Genomic DNA, 24,706 nt, shown 5'->3' with positions numbered 1-24,706 from the left:
TTCTCTGCTCCCAACTGAGGTGGGTGGCCACAGGCCCAGATAGCGAGAGGGCACAGAGCTTGCCTAGGGGCGGGGGCTCTTCTGCTGAGTTCCTGGAGGTCAGAACAAGGCACCCTGCTGGCCCCCGCGTTTTGCTGTGCCTGCTTGCCTGGCTTCTGTCTGGGGTCTCCAAGCCCACTCCTGTGGCCGGCAGGCCTGGAAGGAGCATGGGGCAGACTGGCTGCACGTGTGTGTCCCAGCGCAGTCTCAGAGCACAATGCTGCATGTGGCTTCTGCAGGGCCAGGCCCCAACACCTGTCCCTCAAGTGGTCCTAGAGGGACATGCTGTCCTGGCTCAGTGCCACCTAGAAATCAGAACTCTTCCAAGACAAGGTGTAAGGCTCTACATAGAAACAGTGGCTGAAGTCCAGCTAAGGAGGAAGCTACTGCTCACCTGTCACTCAGGGGTCACTGAGGAAGCACCAGGCAGGGGATGGTGGCAGAGGGCTTGAGGTAAGGCCTTGTCAGGGACAACTGTGTCAGCGTCGAAATCTGGGTGGGCAGGAAGTCTCTCTCTCACGTTACCCTGAAAACAGCCTGCTATTTGGCTGAGTGGAAACCGTCAGGGACCTTCCTGCCTGGCACATTCTAGGGGAGCAGGCATCATGCCTGCCACTCCCGTCCACACGATGCTGGGGGCCACGGCAAAGTGGAGACCCTCCTGGCTTAGCTACAGGTTTGGCTGATCGGCAGACTAGATGTGTGTTGAGGTCTGTTGCCACAGCCAAAGGCAGCAGTGCTTCTTGGCTGGACTCAAGGACTGGGAGGCGTGGGGCCACGGGCTCCTGCCAGGAGGACACTGTGCCTTCTGCGGGGGCAGCGCGGTGGGCTGCCCTCATAGGACAGATGTCAGTCCACTCCCACGTTCCTGGGAGAGCCTTGGAGTCACCGCACACTGGCCTGGCCCCAGGGCTTCTGCTCAGCCACCTGCGTTTCACTTTACCAAAGAGCTGAGCAAGCAGCTGACACTACCACCAGAAGGAGGAAGTTTTCCAGGCAAAATGCCTGAGAAACTTCCATCTAGGGGAGACCTGGGGCATCCCATGCAAAACCAGGACCCAACCAACCTCATACGCACTTGAAGAGCACCCAAGCTCTCCTCTCACTGGCCTTCTTGGCAATAAAGGGGAACTGAAAACCAAGAGATCATGACAAAATGGCTTGTAAACAATTGGCTTTATTTGTCACTTGATCACCTTAACTCAGTTATGCCATTTTGGCGTCCACAGTGACAGTCCCCTGGAAGCTGAGGTCAGCCCCCACCCACCGTGATCACTAAGCAGAGCCCGAGCCGTGCAGGGCCGCGCTGAATGGTTACAGGCTGCAGGCAGAGCTGCGGGGCTCCCTGCATGCGGCCCGGTGCCCTCCAGCCCACAGGCGCCAGCCCAGGGACTGCTGCCCTGCCCCCAGAGGCCGCAGCGTCCCCACGGTGGGCCCGTGCAGATCATGTTTGTGGGGGGCGTCAGTTCTCTGCTCAGGACTGGGTCTGACAAGGCCACGTGTGATATGGTGGTATGCCCTGGACCAGGGGTCAGCAGACCTGCCAGGCCCTTCCTGGTTCTGCTGCTGACCTGCCGCGTGGCTTTAGGCAAGTCGCTTCTTGTCCCTCAGCCAGTCTGTTCCCTGGTTAGCAATGCCAGTGAGGTCTCCTGGGAGCCCCTCCTGACTCAGACAAGCGCCAGGTGTGCCACCTCTACTGAATTGTGACCATGGCTCTGTGCTTCGAAGGCCACTGTGTGCCTGTTGCTGGTGGGGTGTCTGTCTCCACAGGGCTGCGCTGGCCCCTGATACTCCCTTCTTAGAACTGGGGCATCCTCCAGGGAGAAGCTGCAGGCTTGCGGCACCCGGCTCTGCCGCCCCTGCTGCCAAGCCCTGCCTGCCCCGACAGGGGCCTCCCGAAAGGCCTTAGGAAAAGGTTCCAACTTCTAAGATCTAGGTCACCTATTATTGGGAACAGAACTTATTTTAAATGTAACTTGGAATCTTTTTATATCAAACCACGGAAGAACTTACCAAGACAACCAGCTCAGACCCTGACTTCCCCTGGCTCAGGCTGTACTCTCCTCTCTGCTGGGCGGTGCTGGCAAAAGTCGAGAGGAGACTGGCGGCAGCTTGTCATTGACTTTACGTGCATTTGGTCCTAAGCACAATAAAAATGTTCTAACAATACGAGTGGGGAGTTTTCAGCCTAGAAGGAAGCAGTGGCCTGTGAACGCCAATCGCTCTTTCCACCCTCTCAGTGCCGGCCACGTGCCTCCCCTCTCTAGGGGTAAGAAGAGGAGTGAACGAACCAGGCAAGTCCAGTGACAACTGACCGGAAGAAGTGGACAGACAGACATCACTTCAAGGGTCCTCCACACAACGTCTACCTAGCTCGGCCAAGTGCAACTCTGTAAAGCTGCTGAGTCCTGGCCTCGCTCGGTCAGAGGATACAAGCTGCCTAAAGACAGAGACGGCAGAGCCAGGCTCACTCTGTTCTTTTCGGACTCAAAGCCCGACTGGAACAGTAAACGAGAAGAGCCAAGAGGCACGTGCAGAAAAATTAACAGATGGCCCAAGCATATGACCTGGGAAATTCATCCCTCTCTTTTGGAAAAAGCTCTGTCCTAAAAAACTACTTTTAAAAGAAAGAACAATTGTGACTTCGAGAGAAACAGTATTAAGCCAGATACGCCTACCCGACTGGGAAGGGGACACGCTGGCGAGCTGCCCACACCCACCGGCAAACACAAGATCTGCCCCCAGCCTCACACCCCACGCCACAACGAACAGACACATTTCACAGTGTTTGTGCTTCTCTCCAGGGCACCCCCAGCATGGGGGAACGGCGGAGACCACTGCGGCCGCAACGGCACTGAGAAGGTGCGAAGGTTAAAACAAAAGTTACGTGGACACTTGGGGACAGTGGTTTACCACCCCCACCTCTGGCAGTGAGCTGAATAAACCTCACTTCTATAGTTCTTTTGCCAATGCCAGAATGAAAAGCAAAATTTCAAATTGGAAAATTTCTAGGACTTTACAAAGTGGAATGAAAGAATACGAAATTATGAAACAGAAGTCCGTACGCCAGAGCAGCACGCGCTGTGACGAGTCCCCTCAGAGAGGCTCTGCTGTCCCCTTCCTCAGCAATTCTGGGCACGCCTCCTCCCCCTGGCCCAGGGGAGACAGGGCTCAGAAGAGAAGGGCCCCCATGCTGCCGACCTCGCTCTGCTCCTTTACGAAGATCTCGAAGTACTGGTAGATGATCGTGACGGCGAGCAGGATCCCGGTTCCAGACCCGATGGCGCCCAGGAAGTCAGCCAGGACAGAGAGGGCCCCGATGCAGAGCCCACCGAAGGCTGCAGCCGTGGGGATGTATCTGGGGAGTGGGAGACAGGTTAGCTGTGTGCCACCACGCAGAGCCCTCTAGCCTGGCCGGCCCCGACCCAGACCACAGGACGGGGCTGGGCAGGCCAACATGCTTACCTCCGACTTAGGGACCCAATTCCCCTAGAACTTCCTCCAGTGTCTCCCTACAACTTCACATGCTCACATGCCCTGATGGCCTAGATTAGGGCTGTACTGTCCATAAGTGGCCACAGGAGCCACACGTGGCTAGTGAAATGTGACTAGTGTAAATCCAGATGTTGAAGATGTTACTTGAGATTTTTGAAGACAAAAACGAAAAATCTCGCATGACTTTTCTTACGTTAATTACAAGTTGAAATGACATTCTCAATACAATGGGTTAAATAAAATGTTAGTAAAATTTATTTTACCAGTTTCTTTTTATTTTTTTATTACAATATAATTGATGTACAACATTTTACTAGGTTTGGTGCATCTTTTTACTCTTTTTAATGTGCGAAAATTTCCAATTTCACATGTGATTGGCACTCTTTTTTCTACAGAGCAGCACTGTGAACCTAGAGGCTTCAGAGAATGCCAATGAAGAGAATGAACAAAACTGCTTACCGCACCCGCCGGGGCCAGAGATCCATCTGAAATCTGTAATCCTGACTTTTCTTGCGGTTGCTTCCCTTAGGGGAGGCGAGCAAGCTACAGCCCACAGCACGAACCTGCTGTGCCACCTGACTTTGTAAACAGAGCTTTACAGGAACACGGCCAGTCATTCCTTTACATACTGTCTGTGGCTGCTTTCGAGTGACAGTGGAAGAAATGAGTAGTTGCGACAGAGACTAAAAAAACCTGAAATACCACAGCCAAGCCTGCTGCCCAAGAGGCAACTCCATTAGAAGTGAGCAGGAGGCACAGACTGCAAAGTGCCAGGAGGCATCCTGAGGGGCAGCCTAGACTCTCTCCTCCACTTCTATTTTGAAGTTCTTAGCTCCTGAGAAGTGGAAAGTGCTCCTCCTCTAACACCTCATCACTCCCTTATCCAAACTGGCCGAGTGCTGGGGGCCATCCTCACCCTGGATAGGGCCCTCCCTCTGGAGCCCTCTTACTTTCCCATCATTAGTCTGTGTGACTTGCTTCGCAATACAACACCAGCTGCTTTTCTGTGGTTAGATGGACCCTCGTGTTTTTGCTTGGCCACTTGTGTTCTGATAGTCACTGAAAGAAGAGCCAGCAGCTGAAGAGGCAGCCTCGTCTGTATGTCCGCCAGCCACCTGCTTTAATCTCAGGCCCGGACGGGACTGCTCCTTGAGTGGAGCCTTTCAGTCAGGCTGCTGTGACCTCACAGCTGCCCGCCTGCCCTCTGAAGCAGCCTGGGCCTCCTCCTGGAGTGCTCCCTCAGAACCCTGTGTGCATGAGCACAGGTGAGGTCCCGCTGTGCCTGCTGGCCGTCTTGCTCAGTCAGTACCCTACCACACCATCTTGTGAGCGTCTGGCCACAAGCTTCTGTCTCCCTCTCCAGTGGCTATCTCTTTGAGGAGAGGGGCTCCAGTGTCTAGCACTTAGCAAACTCATAAATATTTAAAGACAGAGGGACCTTTTCTATCCCATAACCCAAGGATAAGACTTAATGAACCAGAAAGCCCTAAGCACTATCAGATGCTTGATGTGTAAGAAAACCACACATAGAAGGAAACCACTGGGACTCAGGGCCAGCACTCACCGATTGAGTTCATGGACCATGGAAGTCTCCCGGTGGCCCCTCATCACCATCTGCTGCTCCTTCAGCTGCTTTGCAACCTGTGTGATGGCCACCAAGGAGACAACGTTCAATTTTAAATTTGAAGTTGAAGGGAAGGTAGACAATTTACGGTGGCACTCACCACTCAGATTTCCCCTTTCCACACCCAACAATACTTACATAGACAACTTTAACATTGCTGCAGGGAAGTCATATGACCAAGTCTATCCGTCTGGTGTGGCCCCAGCTTCCCAGACTGAGCACTACTTTACTGCTGGGCTCCATCTGTGGCCATTAATGCTTTGGAACTGCCCCGTAATGAGGATGAGGCGGTCTGTGCGTTCACAGACCACTTTCTTAGGAAGAGATGACAAGTCTAGACCCCTCATGCCAGTAACAGATGAGCACTCTTGTTTCCTGGAACCATTACCTCTCCAGAAACTATAACTTATACTTACATCTTTGGCAGAAGAGCCTGAGACCTCAATCCACGTTTTGGAGAAGAATGCGCACGAGCCCAGCATGAACACTATGTACACAACGGCATGGACAGGGTCTTCTAGCACAGAGCCAAAAGATTCCGGAGGGGACAGGTAATAGCAAAGGCCACCAACTGGATAAGCACGTGCTGGACCCCCGGAAGACGTATCCTGGGAGGAATATACAGAATTCTGTGAGTGCCCCTTCATCATACCTTAGCATCAGGACAAAAATAATTCTGAGCAGACGTAACAGAATACAGTGCAATTTTCTTACGAAAAAGAAAATTTCATGTGCTAAATTTGTAAGGGCACAATCACAAAATATCTTTGGGTGAAATACTTGGTCATGGCAAGAACACAGAGGCAACTAGCCGCAGCACTAAACTGATTTTTCAAACCAGCTGTACTTACAGACCAGGTGCCCAGTAGGCTGACCAGCAGGTTGCCACTGAAGCGGGCTGACAACATCTGAGAAATGACGTAGAGGTTGGACACCAAGGCGGACTGCAGGATGATGGGGATGTTGGAGGTGTAGAAGAGCTTGATAGGGTAGGTGTTGTACTGGCCTCGGTAACGGGCCGACTTGATGGGCAGGTCCACTCGGAAGCCCTGAGAAGCCAAACAGAACAAAATGCCTTCAGCGCCTCATTCTGACCGGCGACGGCCAGGCCCACTGTGAGCAAGCTGCCTCGAGCATCAGTCCCAGGGCTCCCACGCCCCTTCCTTACCCACCACTGCGCTTGGGGGCACAGGAAGAGAAGGGTCCCAGAAAGACTGGCTTAAAAATGCACTGAAACAGCACAGGGGAACGAGCCTGTCTTTGTCAGAAAACAAAGTCTACCACGTTATATCCACATCCAGTGGAAGACACAGGAAAGCCTGGAGGACACGTGCCCAAATCCTCACAGTAGCTCTCTCTGGTGGTGATCTCTCTGTGCTCCCAGAGGGGCCCCAAGACAGGCACCTGCCTCACACCCCACAACAGCCCTGCAGGATGTTTTTCATCATAACCAGGAAAGCTAAGCTCTCATACGAATACAACCTCTCCCTCTGAAACCTTTGCAGAATACAAAGGGTTTCTTTTACATTTTTACAAACCTCCAACGCCTAGAACAGGGCTCAGAACACAGAAGAGTTATAATAAAATCTAATGATCCAACCGCAAATACTTGCCTAGCCCCTAAAGGGTTAGCTTGTTATCAATCAGGCGCCTGACTGAAAGGCTCCACTCAAGGAGCAGTCCCGTCCGGGCCTGAGAAAAAGAACTGGCCGGCGGACATACAGACGAGGCTGCCTCTTCAGCTGCTGGCTCTTCTTTCAATGACTATCAGAACACAAGTGGCCAAGCAAAAACACGAGGGTTCGTCTAACCACAGAAAAGCAGCTGGTGTTGTATTGCCAAGCAAGTCACACAGACTAATCATGGGAAAGTAAGAGGGCTCCAGTTGGAGGGCCCTCTCCAGGGTGAGGATGGCCTCCAGCACTCAGCCAACTTTGGATAAGGGAGTGATGAGGTGTTAGAGGAGGAGCACTTTCCAGTTCTCAGCAACTAAGAACTGAAACATATATCTTCTTTATCTGCTGCTAAGCCCAACCCACAGGAACATGATTTCAGAGATGTTAGATCAGGCTTAATTTTGTTTAGTTCAGGCAAGTCGCCATGATCCAATGGAACACACTCACCTAGCTCACACGGCATTTGCTCCCTTCAAATGCCACCTCATCATTTCAATATGATACCATGATAGACTTGGCACCCTGGGGTGAAGGTGGGGGATGTACACATGAAGGCATTCTGAAACCTAAATGCGGACCACCAAAACTCCCAGGGGTTGGATCTGGACACACCTGGAAATAGATGACCACTGCAAAGACAAAGATGGTGGCGATCAGATTCATGAGGTTGGGGAGATTCTGGCGGTAGAATGCCTCTCGAAGGGCTCGGACCTTGTCAGTGCGTGTGGCCAGTAGATGGAACAGTGCAATGATGGCACCTTCAAATTCCATTCCTGTTGGCAAAGGAAGGGACACATGATAAACAAACAGGTTCTTAGTGGCCAAAATAGGAAAACAGAATGAGTATACAATTCACAGTGCCTACTCCTATAACCAAGGGCTAGAATGGAGTGTTCTCATCCCTCATTTCTATTTCTTTTGTAGAGATTTCAACTCACAGAAGTGCGTTATTCTACCTTTTTTTTTAAGATGGGCCCTGAGCTAACATCTGTTGCCAATCTTCCTCTTTTTTTTCTCCCCAAAGCTCCTCAGTCCATAGTTGTATATCCTACTTGTAGGTCCTTCTAGTTCCTCTATGCGGGACCCTACCTCAGCATGGCTTAATGAGCGATATTAGGTCCACGTCCAGGATCTGAACCAGTGAACCCTGGGCCACCATAGCAGAGAAAGCAAACTTAGCCACTCGGCCACAGGGCCGGCCCTATTCTACCTTCCTTTTTTTTTTTTTTTTAATTTGAGTTCATAATAGTTTACATCATTGTGAAATTTCAGTTGTATATTATTTCTTCTCTGTCACCACACAGGTGACACCTTCACCTGCTGTGCCCACCCCTCACCCCCATTCCCCTGGTAACCACTGAACTGTTTTCTTTGTCAATGTGCTTGTTTATATTCCACATATGAGTGAAATCATCTGGTGTTTGTCTTTCTTAGTCTGGCTTATTTCACTAAGGATAATACCCCCCAGGTCTTTCCATGTTGTTGCAAATGGGATGAATTTGTCTTTTTTTTTCTGGCTGAGTAGTATTCCACGGTGTACATATACCACATCTTCTTTATTCAGTCATCAGTCGATGGGCACTTGGTTGTTTCCACGTCTTGGCTATTGTGAATAGTGCTGCGATGAACATAGAGGTGCACACGTTACTTTGGATTGTTGATTTCAAGTTGTTTGGGAGAGACCCAGTAGTGGGATAGCTGGGTCATATGGTATGCCTATTTCTAGTTTTTTGAGGCATCTCCATACTGTTTTCCATAATGGCTGCAGCAGTTTGCATTCCCACCAACAGTGTATGAGGCTTCCCTTCTCTCCACACCCTCTCCAACATTTGCTATTTTCAGTCTTAGTGATTATAGCCATTTTAACAGGCATAAGGTGGTATCTTAGGTGTAGTTTTGATTTGCATTTCCCTGATGACTAGGGATGTTGAACATCTTTTCATGTTTATTGGCCATCTGTGTATCTTCTTTGGAAAACTGTCTGTTCATCTCCTCTGCCCATTTTTTGATTGGGCCATTTTTTTGTTGTTGTTCAGTTGCGTGAGTTCCTTATATATTATGAAGACTAACCTCTTGTCAGATATATGATTTGGAAATGTTTTCTTCCAATTGGTGGGTTCTCTTTTGGTTTTGATCCTAGTTTCTTTTGCCTTGCAGAAGCTCTTTAGTCTGATGCACTCACACCTGTTAATTTTTTTCTTTTGTTTCCCTTGTCCGAGAAGACATGGTATTCGAAAAGATCCTTTTAAGTTTAATGTCAAAGAGTGTACTACCTATATTATCTTCTAGGAGTTTTATGGTTTTGGGACTTATCTTCAACTCTTTGATCCATTTTGAGTTTATTTTTGTCTACGGCATGAGATAATGGTCTACTTTCATTCTTTTTCATGTGGCTGTCCAGTTTTCTCAAAACCATTTGTTGAAGAGACTGTCTTTTCTCCATGGTATGTTCTGGGCACCTTTGTAGACTAGCTGTCTGTATATGTGCAGTTTTATTTTTGGGCTTTCAATTCTGTTCCATTGATCTGTGTGCCTGTTTCTGTACCAGTACTATGCTGTTTTGATCACTATGGTTCTGTAGGACATTTTGAAGCCAGGGATTGTGATGCCTCCAGCTTTGTTCTTTTTTCAGTATTGCTTTAGCAATTCGGGGTCTTTGTTGTCCATATGAATTTTAGGATTCTTTGCTCTATTTCTATGAAGAACGTCACTGGGATTCTGATTGGGATTGCACTGAATCTGTAGATTGCTTTGGGTAGTATGGAGATTTTAACTATGTTTATTCTTCCAATCCATATGCATGGAATCTCTTTCCATCTCTTTATGTCATTATCTATTTCTTTCAATAATGTTTTATGGTTTTCATTGTATAAGTCCTTTGCCTCCTTAGCTAAATTTATTCCTAGGTACTTTATTCTTTTTTTTCGCGATTGTAAATAGAATTATATTCTTGAGTTCTCTTTCTGCAAGTTTGTTATTAGAGTACAGAAATGCAACTGATTTTTGTAGGTTGATTTCCTACCTTGCAACTTTACTGTAGTTGTTAATTATTTCTAATAGTTTTCCAATGGATTCTTTAGGCTTTTCTATATATAAGATCATGTGGTCTGCAAACAGTGAAAGTTTCATTTCTTCACTCTCTAGATTCCTTTTATTCTTTTCTCTTGCCTAATTGCTCTGGGGAAAACCTCCAGTACTATGTCAAATAAGAGTGGTGAGAGTGGGCATCCTTGTCTTGTTCCTGTTCTCAGAGGGATGGCTTTCAGTTTTTCCCCATTAAGTATCATGTTGGCTGTGGGTTTGTCATATATGGCCCGTATTATGTTGAGGTAATTTCCTTCTATCCCCATTTTGTTAAGAGTTTTTATCATAAATGGCTGTTGGATCTTGTCAAATGCTGTCTCTGCATCTATTGAGATGATCATGTGCTTTTTATTCCTCATTTTGTTAATGTGGTGTATTACATTGATTGATTTGTGGATGTTGAACCATCCCTGTGTCCCTGGAATAAATCCCACTTGATTATGATGTATGACCTTTTTGATGTATTGCTGTATTTGGGTTGCCAATATTTTTTTTTTTAAAGATTTTATTATTTCCTTTTTCTCCCCAAAGCTCCCTGGTACATATTTGTATATTCTTCGTTGTGGGTTCTTCTAGTTGTGGTATGTGGGACGCTGCCTCAGCGTGGTCCGATGAGCAGTGCCATGTCCGCGCCCAGGATTCGAACCAACGAAACACTGGGCCGCCTGCAGCGGAGCGTGCGAACTTAACCACTCGGCCATGGGGCCAGCCCCTGGGTTGCCAATATTTTGTGGAGGATTTTTGCATTTATATTCATCAATGATATTGACCTGTAGTTCTCCTTTTTTGTGCTGTCCTTGTCAGGTTTTGGTATCAGAGAGATGTCGGCCTCGTCAAATGTGTTAGGAAGAGCTCCATCTTTCCTAATTTTTTGGAATAGCCTGAGAAGGACAGGTATTAAATCCTCTCTGAAAGTTTGCTAGAATTCCCCAGGGAAGCCGTCTGGTCATGGGCTTTTATTCTTTGGGATGCTTTTGACTACTGTTTCAATCTCTTTCCTTGTGATTGGTCTACTCAGATTATCTATTTCTTCTTGATTCAGCTTACAGAGGTTCTAAGAGTCTAAAATTGATCCATTTCCTCTAGATTGTCCATTTTGTTGGCATATAGCTTTTCGTGGTATTCTCTTATAATCTGTGGTATCTGTTGTTTCTCCTCTTTCATTTCTAATTTTCTTTATCTGAGCTTTCTTTTTTTCTTTTTAAGTCTGGCTAGGGGTTTGTCAATTTTACTTATCTTCTTAAATAACCAGCTCTTTGTTTCACTAATCCTTTCTACTGCCCTTTTTGTTTCAACAGCATTTACTTCTGCTCTGATTTTTATTATTTCTCTCCTTCTCCTGACTTTGGGCTTGCTTTGTTCTTCTTTCTCTAACTCAGTTAGGTGTAGTGTAAGATTGCTTATTTGGGGTTTTTCTTGTTTGTTGAGGTGAGCCTGTCTTGTGATGAATTTCTCTTAATACAGCTTTTGCTGCATCCCGTATGAGTTGGTATGGTATGTTTTCATTTTCATTTGTCTCTAGATATTTTCTGATTTCTCCTTTAATTTCTTCAATGATCCAATGATTTGTTCAGTAGCATGTTATTTAGTCTCCACATCTTTGTCCCTTTCTCACCATTTTTCTTGTAATTAATTTCTAGCTTTATAGCATTGTGATCGGAAAAGATGCTTGTTATTATTTCAATCTTCTTAAATTTATTGAGGCTTGCCTTGTTTCCCAACATATGGCCTATTCTTGAGAATGTTCCATGCGCACTTGAGAAGAATGTATATTCTGCTGTTTTTGGATGGAGTGTTCTAATATGTCTAGTAAGTCCATCTGATCTAGCCTTTCATTTAATTCCACTGTTTCCTTGTTGATTTGCTGTCTGGATGTTCTATCCATTGACGTGAGTGGAGCGTTGAGGTCCCCTCCTATTATTGTGTTATTATTAATGTCTTCTTTTAGGTTTCTTAATAGTTGCTTTATGTATTTTGGTGCTGCTGTGTTGTGTGCATAGATATTTATGTGTTACGTCTTCTTGATAGACTGCCCCTTTGATGATTATATTCTGCCCCTTTTTGTCTCTCTTTATCTGTCTTATCTTGAAGTCTGCTTTGTCTGATGTAAGTATTGCAGCACCTGCTTTCTTCTGTTTGCCATTTGCTTGGAGTATTGTCTTCCATCCCTTCACTCTGAGCCTGTGTTGTCATTGGAGCTGAGATGTGTTTCCTGGAGGCAGTATATTGTTGGGTCTTGTTCTTTAATCCATCTAGCCACTCTGTATCTTTTTACTGGAGAATTCAATCCATTTACGTTTAGGGTGATTGATATATGAGGGCTTAATGCTGCCATTTTATCACTCGTTTTCCGGTTCTCCTGCTTTTCCTTTGGTTTCTCGTCCTGTGTATTTTGGTCTACCAATTGAGTTACGTAGTTTTTAATGTTGTGTTTCTTTGTTTTCTCCTTATTATTTGTGTCTCTGTTCTGCTTTATTGTTTAGTGGTTACCCTGTGGTTTGTATTCAAGATCTCATGGATAAGATAGTCTCTTTTCTGATGACGTCTAATTTCCTTAGGCTAAACCGATTCAGTCCCTTTCCTCTTCCCCTTCTAAGTTGTTTTTCTCACATCTTATTCTATCTTGTGTTATGAGTTTGTGGTTAAAATTACAAGATTTTCTTTGGTTTTGGTGTTTTCCTTCCCGTTGTCTTTAATGCTACACTTGAGTATGTGCTATCCTGCTCTGATTCTGCCTACCTACTTAACTCCTTACTCCGTGCTTTGTAACCCCTTTCTCCCTTTTTTTTTCTTTTTCAGGTATGAGGGCCTTCTTGTAGGGGGCATCTCATGGCTACAAACTCCCATAGCTTATGTTTGGAAATGTTATTATTTCTCCATCATATCTGAAGGTTATTTTCGCTGGATAGGGTATTCTTGGCTGTAAGTTTTTGTCCTCCAATGATTTGAATATGTCATTCCAGTCTCTCCTAGCCTGTAAGGTTTCTGTAGAGAAATCTCCTGAAAGCCTGATAGGGGTTCCTTTGTAGGTTATTTCCTTCTGCCTTGCTGCCCTTAATATTCTTTCTTTGTCATTCAGTTTTGCCAGTTTCACTACTATATGCCTTGCAGTAGGAGCATCACCAGCTCTGAAGTGCAAGCTGCCTGACAGGTGGGGTGTGAGCTTCTGCTCCATACACTGACTGGGCAGGCTGAAACAACAACACACAGCCTATCCAAATCGGAGCTCACACCCTACAAGAAGGTGCTGGAAGAGGCAGACCTTATAACAGATCCAGGAAAAACACAGCTGGGAGGCAGAGCAAGCTTTCAGAGGGACCGAAAGAGCAAGAATGGGTCCTAGACCTGAGGATTAGTCAGCAGAAGGACAAGTGAGAGGAAGCTGGGGAGCACAGGGCATTGATAAGGCCTAGAAATCTTATAAATTTTCAAGAAGTTTACTTGAAAAAAACCAAAAACCCAAAAAACAGCTAAAGTAAGAAACAAGAACCTTGCACTAAAGAGTAACCTTTGCTGTTCCAGGACAACATAACTATCCCACAATGGAAGTCTGGCCTTGCACAGGAAGCCAGCGCTACGTCCAGAGCTGTGGTCTCTGTGGGCAGGCAGGGGTACTGCTATCAGTACCGTGAGGTGTGCCTCAGTACCGCCCTGCAACAGCACTTTCCTCAGATTTCTAACACGTGATGGGGGAGCCCCTGCTGCTCCTGCCTCTGGCTTTCCTGGACCACTCAGAGATAACGGCATCACCACAGGTTTGTTCTAAAGCTTCTAGGACATAGCTTCTGTGAAAGAAGCACTCTGTCCTATCATTGCTTCCTCATCTCAACCTGTGATGCTCTTTCCTTCCCTTGTTTCAGTTGTGTGGCACCATTAGCCTGTCTCCCTAAATGTATAGAATTCAGGGATCTTAAAGCTTGAGCCAGGACAAGCTCTTATTTCACAGAGGATGACACCTAGGTTGCCTGGGAAGAAGGAACTTGTTCACGCTCTGCCCACTCTCAGCACTGCTCCCATTACCTCTGTGATCTCAGCTCCGACTACCCTCTGGCTTGTTCACTCTGCTCTAGCCACACACGCTGACCTCGAACATGCCAGGTACATTCCTACCTCAGGGCCTTTGCACCTGCTGGTTCCCCCGAAATGGAACATTCTTCCCTCAGACAGTCATAAGGCTCCCTTCCCCTTTTCAGGACTTTGCACCAACTGGGTGAGGCCTTCCTTGTTATGCAGAATAACCTGCAACAACCCTCCTGGCACTTCCGTCTTCTTCCTCTGCCTCATTTTTCTCCTGGGTACCTGTGGTAACACCTGACACTCATATAACACACGCCTCACTCACTCTGTGCTCCCAGTATCCAAAGCAGTACTGGGCCCTCAGTAGGCACCTAATAAAAATTAGTGAATCACAGCAATGCCAGCATTAGGTTTCGGTTCTCCTAATTTTTAACATAGTTACTTCTCGAAATTCACTATCTGCTGAATCTCTGGGAACAAGACAGGGTTTCCAAGTGCTATGGCTACTTCGGGGCAAAGCTGTTTTGTAGCTGTGCTGTCCCAAATAATCCCGTTTTAGGCTGTTCTCACCTGCACAGGGAAGCAGCAACAGTTACTCTCCCAGACCTGAGGGGGTTCAGTCAACCGTGCCTCTCCACATCACCAAGCTAACCACAGCCGAGTTCAGATGCAGCTGCCATGCTGCCTTCTCAGCTGTGGGCTTTGTGACTGCTGCCCTTCTCCAGGCTCCTCGAGACCCACTCCCATCCCCTCCACCATGAGCACGGTGCCCTCAGTGTCACTCACTCAGTGCCCATACACAGGTGGCTGCAGAATCGCCCTTCCCAGCTGCACCTTCTCTCCAGCCAGGTCCCAAACAGTGTCAGTTCACATCATGGCACTTACTTTAAAGCCAGAAATAAACTCACCTTTGCTTCTCAATTTTCTGTCACTCTTGAAAGAGCCCCCCATGTCTTGCCTTCTTTTCTCCTAATGCCCTCACTCAGTGCTTTCCTTCCGACAGGCTGGCCTGTCAAAGCTGGGTGACTGAACAGTTACAGCTGCTTTTTCTGCCTGTCGTCCCTTCCAATCCAGGGTGAATCCTTCCTTCCAAACTCCAGTTCCCATCGCCTCACTGGCCTACTCCTGAATGGAAGGTGGCTTCCTGGCTGGTACTGCCGGGCCTTTACTGACTGCCCTCTCTTGGCCTCCACTCCAGGTATCACTTCCTCATAACTCAGGACGTCTCCCAGGACAGACATAGTGACGGCCTTGTCACATACCTGCACTCCTATCCCTTCAGCCTCCTGCCTTTTCATGGCTGTCCCTGAAAAACCCTGCCTTCACCCCAGCTCTCCCAATTTGCCTTGGACTTCCTAAAACTCCAGGAAGTGCCCAGGGAAGAATCAAACCTGATCCTGCCTACTCTTCTCTGAGCTCCCCTGGCATTTCCTGCATTGAGCAACACTCTTCTTTGTAATTTCTTGGGCACATGTGGCCTTCATTTTCCCGGGAACCTACTTTCAGTCTCAGTAATGAGATTATATGGTCTCTGGAGGCCAGGGACTCTCCAGCATTCAATTCAAAGAAAGTACTCAAACGTGCATGAACATTTGTCTCTCACAGGATTCTTCTGAGTGACTATCATATTTAGTGATGGAAAATGCAAATTCCCACCACATCACTTCCCAAGGAAGTGAGTCATACTTCTCCACATGTTTGGAAATTTTTATTAAAAACATCCTCTGTAACAAGATTTCCTTGGCACTCTTGGTGGGGATAACACAGAATACTAACATTTGATATGCAACTGCTGTGAGCCAGGCATCACGTAACTTCATGTTTTTTTCTCATTTAATCCTGCCAAGCAAGGCTCAGAGGTAGAGGAGTTCACCTGAAGCCACTCAGGCACTACCAACGGCTACAGCCAGGATTTGAACCCAGGTGCTGAACTCCAGGTTCAGGCCTGTTTCACAAAGTTGCCCCTTGCATGACCAAGCGTGTTGGCTCAGTGATTTCATTTTTAGAAACTTATTCACTGGGAGCAACTGCCAAAATATGTAAAGATGATTGTATAAGGATGTTCACTGTTTCACTGTTGTAATCACAACAAAAACCAGAAATGGCCTCTATGTCCAGCAGAAGACTACTGGTTAACAAACGCTGCTCCGTCCTCACAATGGAAGTCCATGCTGTGCTAAGAAAGATGAGGCAGGATTACGTATTCTGGCACGGCAAATGTCCATGAGATATTCTTATATGAAAAATGCAAGTTATGCATCATCATGAGCATAAGCCTATGTATGTTTAAAACAATTCTGCAGACACACACAGAAAAGTTAGAAGAGATGTACCTAAAATTGAGGCAATTTTTCCTTCAGATGGGGACCTTTCGTCTTCTGCTTTGCACATGGTGGTGCTTTTCCCTGTCCTCAGGAAAGCCCAGGGCCCTTACCTCGGCCAGTGTTGACAGTAGTGGGGCTGAACGCCTTCCACACAATGGTCTCGCAGATGTTAGTGGCAATGAAGAGGGAGATACCAGAGCCCAGGCCATACCCTTTTTGCAGAAGTTCATCCAAAAGCAGGACAATTAAGCCAGCAACAAAGAGCTGTAAAAATGAAAAAATAAAAGTAAAGAAATCTGAATAGCCTACATCACTGTTCCCCACGGGTGTGGTTCTTTCCTTCCTCAGGAGCTGGTCTCTCGGACACAAATGCCACAGGCTGAGTAGAGCCGGGACAGCAGAGCACCCTCTGCTGAATGCAGAGCAGACGCACGACTCTGGCCTCTTCTCAGTAAAGGAGTTTCTTTTATGCGTGGCTCAGATTCGTTATCTGGGAAGCAGGAGTGAGTGTGAGGGGCTACTGAGAAGCGGGGAGGTTAGCATAACAATTACCTGAATGGTGATTAACAGGCAGATTCCAGCACCCATTTCAGAAGGGTCCCCGTACATTCCTGTCATCACATACACGATAGACTGGCCAATGGTAATGATCATGCCAAATACTAGAAATTGAAAGAAAACTGTGTTCTCAAAGTGTGACATTACATGGTTGTAGGGGAAACAGCTACTGAACACCTATTCTGCGCCAGGCACTGGGAAGAACTAAGACAAGAATAGTGACACTGCCTCCAAGGAGCTCGGTCCCAGAAACACTCGACAGTCACAGTGTCAAAGTACATGATAACTCAAATGCCTTTTTTAATTTTTTTAAAGATTGGCACCTGAGCTAACAATTGTTGCCAATCTTTTTTCCCCCCTGCTTTTTCTCCCCAAATCCCCCCAGTACATATTTCAGTTGTGGGTCCTTCTAGGTGTGGCACGTGGGATGCCGTCTCCACATGGCCTAATGAGCAGTGCCATGTCCATGCCCAGGATCTGAACCAGCAAAACCCTGGGCCACCAAAGCGGAGCGCATGAACTTAACCACTCGGCCACTGGGCCGGCCCCTCAAATGCCCTTGAACAGAATCACGCGAGCTCTTCCACTTCCCCTTCTCCTAAGTGCACTTTCCATTCAGTGACAGGAGGAGGAAAAGAGTTGAAACATGAAAAATCTAGTTTTAGGAACGGTGAACCAGGGAGTAGAATCTACGAAGACGTCATCCTGAGGCACAAAATTCGGCGATGTCACCAACCTGCAGCACCCAAACTCAGGTCAGGTCACACGGGTTCTGGATGGCTCCTGAGTGGAACTACACACCCAGGCCACCTCCAAAGGCTCCTCAGCCAGACACAGAATATTAACTCTGGGATAAAGCGATCCCTTTCCAGTTTGTATTTAATGTATTTTCTAAGGAAAAACCTCACAATGCCGTCAATTTAGTCATTAGCCCCATTTTCTCTGCTACAAAGCTCTTTTGGTCTAATAGAAGCTTTTCGTAGACTGTCTTTGTTTCTCAGACTGTTATATTTCATTGTTAGGCACAGTGAACTGACACATTTTATTGATTTCACAATACTAGATGGATCTGTGTGAGTCTGGGCTTCAATTTCAGCTTTTCTGGTTAGTTTGTCACACAAAATAAAATTTTACTCCAAAGTACCCATCAAATATAGTCCCTATTAGACTTTTAAAAAAACTGCTCAATAACCCTGAATTCTTAAGGCAGAAAAAATTTAAAAAGTTGTCAAGACTAAAGAGAAAAAAGATGATTTGTGCTTTTGAGAAATAATGCATGTATATATTTTAAAATCCTGATTTGTGTCTGAAACCGACAAGTTTAAATCAGTCTTTCTCACTCAATTATTTAGCCTACTAACTTAAGAAGATCTGTAAAACATGCCAGTGTGGAAGAAAATACAACTGGGTAGGAAACTAACTATGATTTCCTAATCAATATATTTCAGTTCACAGCCAGAGGCCGAACATTGGTAATTCTGATGACTGGTCATTGTTACTAGTGACACTTATTATTTGCCGTAAGGAAACACCATTATTATCCCCATTTTTACAGATGAAGAAACTGAGACATAAGAGCTGTCACCTAACTTTGTCCAGTCACAGAGCCAATAAACAGTAGAGCTGGGTTGAGAGGATCACATTTCCCCTAAGTTGAATCCTTTTAAACTCCCAGAAGAAAGACTAACAGTTACTATGTGCCAGGCACTGAGCGATGTTTTACAAACATTATTCAACTGTGTCCTTACAACAGCTTGGAAGAGCCCTTCCTTCTAAGTGGTAAGGCTGTTGTGGCAGGTGGCAGGGAAGACCTCCAAGCCCTGCCCCTTCCACTCCATCACGCAGCTGCGGTGCCTTGAACCACCCCCTGCCCTGCCCAGCCTCTCCGGCTCCTTGCACTCCACTCTCCCAGAAATCCTCCTGCATTAACACAGGCCATGGAGCACCTGCGGGGCTGGCAGGCCAATGAGATTACACCAGACAAAGAAAAACCATTTTGATGCCCCAAACTTTACAGCAAATTCAAATTCTCAAATATAGACATCTGAACATTATTTAAAACCTCACGTACGCTTTTGGGCTCCATTGAAGAGGGCTCGGTCTTTTGGGGTGTCACCAACTTCAATTATTTTGGCGCCAGCCAAGAGCTGCATGATGAGGCCAGAGGTGACAATGGGAGAGATACCTAGCTCCATCAGTGTGCCTTGAAGAAAAGGAGAGGTAAAACACAGCCATTATTAGCTTGGAAAAGCAAGAGATTATTAAGAAAATGAATGAGCAAACTTTGTGTATCCCTTACACAAATCCAATGTGTTTCAGATTGCTAGCAGCATTAATTTAGAGTAACTCCAAAATATCAATGAGGAGAAGATCATTCAGTTCATTCTACTCAGTCTACCAGTCGACATCTTATTTTGTTTAGGAAGTCACATGGTGTTTAAACAGATTGCCGCATTTAAATTCACCATAAACAGATTCATTCTGGTTTTACAGAGATAAGAAAGGTTCGTCTCTTCATCAGTTAATAAAAGACGATAACATTCAAATAATTCTGAGAGTCCGGAAAGGAGATCTGTACAACTGTATCTAGTTATGAATAAACCTCTACTTCCACTGATTTGGAACTTAATTTGAACTATATTTTTAAAATGAATTAATAAAAAGCAGCATGAACATAAACATTCAAAATCCTCCCCTCCAACAGGTAACTGGTTAGAGCACACAAAACACTGACATATTTTTTAACACACATATATAACCTATAGACAGGAAAAAGATGCAGCTGAGAAACAAATTACATATTCTAAAGAATGTTAGCAAAAACAGGAGAAACATAGGTAGAAACGTCATCACTTCAGTTGTTTAAAAAGCATTCTAGTTTTTCCATGTTTCTTTTAATTCTCTACGATGCAGACTTATTATTACAGGTTTTGTACTGCATTCAGACGCAATTCTAACAGGACGATATGCCTCGGTGCTAAATTTGGCATTTACTAAGGCTATTCAGCACAGCACACTGACATTCTTCCCAAACACTCAGCTCCACATAAGCCCAAAGCCCACACTGTACAGAGAGGCACAGAGAGCCAGAGTCCTACCTCTGTTGGAGGCTAGAATCACTCTTATCCAATAGAAAGGGTCGGCTGAATCTGAAGACATGATACCAAACAGGGGGATCTGGAAACAAGCAGAGGGAAAGGGAGTCAGTGCACTTGTCTCCAGCCCACTCTCATCCCCCGACCCTGGCATGGACCCTGAAGCCTGTGCTTACCTGGCAGCATACTAAGAAGATGAAGAGGGTGATAGCGGTCCACAGCACTTTCTCCTTAAATTGAATCTACAGAAGAGAATCAATTAAGGCAACAAGTTATTTTCATGAGCAAATTAATAGAAATGGACTCTGATCAGACCCCTTTCTCTGTTCACCAAAGCCAGCCTTCAACACCGCCAAACCACACACTAAACCTAAGTATGTGTATTGCATCCTTTCTACAGACAAGGTACATATGCAAAGACCCCATTTAATCCTCACACTACATAGCGTTATCATTATTTTACAATGAGGAAACCGAGCCTTAGAAAGGTGAAGTAATTTGTCCCAAATCCCACAGCTGAAGTGAGTCTGAGGCCAAAGCATGTGCCCCTAACCATCCATGTTAACAGTTTACGATCAGACCCAAGATCAAAGAATGCTGCAATAGAAAAGGATTCCTAAACCAGAGAAGCCTTTACGACATACAAACAAATCACTTTTCATTTTAACGGGTTTTGTAATTGACAAAATGTTACTATTCTGGAATAATACTAATACTAGTGATACTAGCTGGAATCAACTAATTTGGAATCTGTGATTGTTTATTAGCATATTTTCTATGAATTAAGGGTAAAACAACATAATAAACAACATGGGAGGGAGGGCATGGTTAACCTCCTCACTAACTACTACTAGCATCTGTTCAACATCAATTCTTTTCACATCTCCTCATCTAAGTAGGATAGGTGACAATTCACCATCCGTTTACAGATGACTCATAAGTATGATTAGAAAAGTTTAGGGGCCGGCCCCGTGGCCGAGTGGTTAAGTTCGCGTGCTCCGCTTCGGCAGCCCAGGGTTTCACCGGTTGGATCCTAGATGCGGACATGGCACTGCTCATCAAGCCACGCTGAGGCAGCGTCCCACATGCCACAACTAGAAGGACCCATAACTAAAAATACACAACTATGTACCGGGGGGCTTTGGGGAGAAAAAGCAAAAATAAAATCTTTAAAATAAATCAGATCTTATTTTAAAAAAAAAAAAAGAAAAAGAAAAGTTTAGACGACTCTCGTCCAAGGTCCCTCTGGTACTAAGCAGTAGAGGGAACTCTTCCAGGTCTCCTCTTCTAAAACTGAGTGTTTTCACTAGTACTTGCCACCCACACTGCGATAATGGCTTTAAAGAGCTTAAAAACCAGCAATTATTGTGCAGACTAAGAATTTTGATATGGAAATATCTTGTGAGCAACAGTATTAAGTGAATAAAACTGTGTTCTTAAAAAATACTTTTTAATTTGAGGGGCAGGGAAGTCTAAGTGAGCACTGAGTCCTGGCTCTCTGGTCGGAGAAGCTGCAGGCCTTTATGTGTACCCTTTAGGCAGGCCACAACACGACAACCACACGAAGGCGGTGGGAATTCAAGGTTCAGATACTCCATAGGAAATTGGTGCGAATTCATGGAACTCTTCTTTTGAGAAGCTCCGCCTTCCCGCCTGTCACGTTACCACACCAAGAAATTAGAAGTAGGCCAAGGGAAGGCAACACCACTTCAGGCTAACCAATAACATAACAAGCTTGTACTGAAATGATTCTTTATGGGAAAAAAAGAGTGGGGAATTTTTACAAGACTCCTCATTTTTTAATAACTAACTCTCCTCTCCTGGATGCAGACGAACTCAACAGTGAAACATCATATATTATTTATCCAAGTCTTGTCTACTCTACGTCTTACTAGCCCCTAAACCCACCCCCCCGGCCCACTCCCCTAGTTCATCCTCTCCTGCAGAAGCCTCTAAACCACCCTAAGCCTGCACCCTGCTTCCAAAGCAACTGTCTCAACTGTCCACCTTCTCCCTCGCCCCACCTACCCTTTCTGTCAATACTGAACTACATCTAACACCCTTCCACCCACGGGTCTTCTGTGCCTTTGCACACTCCACATTCCCTATGCCTGGAATTCCTTCTCCTCTCTTCAAGACAACGTCTACTCTTCCTTCAACACCACCATCAGACATCACATCCTCCAAAGTTAATCCCTCTGGAGCCACCGCTATACCTTGCACATATTTCCACTGCTCCATCCACCATTTAGCTACAAGGCCAAGGTCGCATAGCTATTAAGATGCCGTATAAAGGGCGGGTCCCACGCTTGCCTGCCTCCAGAGCCATGCGCTTTCTACTACGCTGGGGGCGGGGGGCGGGGGGCCGGGGGAGAGCTCTGTATATTAGCCCATCAAAGGCAGGACTTACATGGGGCATTTATACAAACGAATTTAAGTTTAAAAAGAAAAAAGTAGCCCCCAAGAACCCAAGTGTCTATGTTGATGTTAAGCAGACATTCACATATGCGAAGGCATGAACAACCATCTGAAAAGAACGTGGAGACAAAACATACTACTACTCCCTCTCTTTAAGGTAAGAACCCAGTGAAACTTTGCTCATCGCTTAACAGCTTTACTCACGCTGGCAACACTGCTATCTCGGCTGTAGCCGTGGAGCAGCGGAAATTCTGATGAAGACTCAACAGGGCTCTAGGCTTCTACCCATGTCTAACGCGCCTGCTGGAAAAGGCAGGTCCACAAACTACCTTTATTCTCAGTAACGTGACGGCCTACAGAAGACAAACTCATTCGCACAGACCAGGGACTGTTCTTAGCTCCTTTTAGCAGCTGGATACAAAGAGCATCTTCTAGAAGAAACCCGACCCGTGACCTGCTCCTGTCGGAGGTGGAGAGGGTCACCCAAGCGGAGGCCCTCGCCGAGCCTCGGAGGCCTTCCTCCCTCACGGCCGGGGGGCGCTCGGGCAGGGCAGGATTTGTTCCCGGGGAAGCAGCGACGAAAGACTCCCGAACACAGCACGACCACCAGGGTGGGAATCGCGCACCACCAGGCCCCGTCGACGAAGCCCAGCGCGCTCGGGGGAGGCGAGCGCCCACCTCGGCGCGGGAGCCGCGCGGGTCGGACCGCAGACTTCGAGCGCCAGCGCCGCGAAGCCTCCTCGACTCACCTTCCTCTCCGGCTTCTGAATTTCCGGCAGGATGACACAGAAGGGCTTGATGACTTCCAGAAATTTGACTTGACGGGAGAAACAAAAGAAGAGTTAGGGCTGGGAGCGCCGCCCAGGACGAGGGGGAGCGGACGGCAGGCGGCAGGCCGCGCGCGGGCCCCGAGGCGGCCAGGGGCGCCCGCCCGCACTGGGGAGGGAAGGGGGATCTGACCCGTCCCGGCGGCGCCGGGCCTACCCCGAGGGACTCACTCGCCATGGCGGCGGCTGCTTGGGCTCCGGGTCTCGCTTCGGCTCCGCTCGGCTGGGAGTGAGGCGACGCTCCCCGCCGCCGACCCTGCTCCGGCGCACAGCACCTCCGCGAAAGACACGTCAGTCCTAGCACCACGGGAGCGGGCGGTTTGGGGCGGGGCCGGCCCAGGGGCGGGCCGCAGGCCGCTTCCGCTTCCTGCCACGCGCGGCAGGCCGGCCGCCGCGCCGCCTCCTCCGAGACCACAACTCCCAGCAGGCAGCGGGGCTCCCGGGTCCTGTCGGGAAGAGGGTGCCCAGCCAGCTGGGCGAGGCGCGGGGAACTCTGGGACTGAGAGTGTGCGGCTGTGCAGACTTGGCAGCGCGAGAAGCGCGAGCTCGGTGGTGTGTCGCGCTTCGGTAGACGAGGCGGTGCGGGCTGGCGGAGGAACTGGGGCGAGCGCGAGGCTCTGGCTGCGCCTGCGGCCCTGCGAGCGAGGCAGCGTTCCAGTGACTTCCATACTCTTCACAGCGCTTGTAACTCTTTGAACTAGTGAACTGCCACTAAGCTCCTTTGAGCAGGGTCCTTGTCCCAGCGCCGACCACAGTGCCCGCACCCAGTAGGTGCGGCTGCTGGCCCGACGGAGCGCCCTCGTTTGTTGAGTCATTGGGCAAGCCCCGAAGCCTGCCCTGCGCGGGGCCCCGGAAATGACTCCTGCCGGGCCCCTGCCGTCTGAGAACGAACGGGAGGAGTTCTTGGAGAGGCCAACGGTCAGAGAGGAGCTGGGGCCGCGCAGGAAATGGTCCGGCCCGCGAGGGAATCCCGGAAGGCCTTCTGAGGCCTTGCTTTTGTGCCAGGCCTTCCCGGGTGCCGGCGAGCAGAAGTGAGGCAGGAGGGTGCCCCAGGCCGGGGAGCCCGTTGTGAGCAAGGCCTGGCGGTGCGCGTGCCCACCATCTCCGGGGAAGGAAGTCCTGTTGGGCCGGAGCACAGGCTCTGTGAAGGGGAACCAAGAGATTCGGACTTCGTGGGCCCGTGGGCGGATGCAGGGATGCCGGCGGGGAGGGAGGAGTTTGTCTTCCGGGCGCGTGTGATCGCGGGGTGCGGGTGATAAGTGATCGGACGGAGACTCGGCGCTGCGGGCGGTGGGGGCGCTGCTGCCGGCGGCCGGGGGAGGCGGCGTGGACCGGGGAGCGGGAGGTGCAGGTGTGCCGAGATGCTTTTTTGCGATGTTGGTTTAGGGATTGCTGTTTATGTTTCCCTTGCCTCTCGTTTCTAGTAGGGAGCCTGGATTTTTAAACCCTCGCCTCAGGAAATTTGGTAAAACAGGACGTCATTTTTTGAAAATGTAATCTAAGGATGGGAAATTAAAGTGACTATGAGGGGTGGGGGGCAGGCAGGCGG

The 24,706-nt window shown here is 47.7% G+C and overlaps 1 protein-coding gene across 1 annotated transcript; it reads right to left on the bottom strand.

Moving 5' to 3' along the window:
* Positions 1–1,196: 1,196 nt before the first annotated feature.
* On the bottom strand, positions 1,197–23,485 carry SEC61A1 (SEC61 translocon subunit alpha 1). Its single transcript, XM_046666730.1, has 12 exons — positions 23,329–23,485; positions 23,080–23,147; positions 20,089–20,154; positions 19,916–19,994; positions 18,889–19,020; positions 16,812–16,921; positions 16,370–16,523; positions 7,447–7,607; positions 6,010–6,207; positions 5,575–5,766; positions 5,099–5,175; positions 1,197–3,397 (listed from the first exon to the last, which is right to left on the bottom strand). The coding sequence occupies exons 1-12, from the start codon at positions 23,333–23,335 to the stop codon at positions 3,211–3,213; spliced, it is 1,431 nt and encodes a 476-aa protein (XP_046522686.1). The 5' UTR covers positions 23,336–23,485; the 3' UTR covers positions 1,197–3,210.
* Positions 23,486–24,706: the final 1,221 nt, after the last annotated feature.

This window comes from Equus quagga, chromosome 1 (genome assembly GCF_021613505.1).
Source record: "Equus quagga isolate Etosha38 chromosome 1, UCLA_HA_Equagga_1.0, whole genome shotgun sequence".
Taxonomy (NCBI): domain Eukaryota; kingdom Metazoa; phylum Chordata; class Mammalia; order Perissodactyla; family Equidae; genus Equus; species Equus quagga.
The sequence above is the reverse complement of the archived record's forward strand: the minus strand, read 5'-3'. Positions and strand labels throughout refer to the sequence as shown.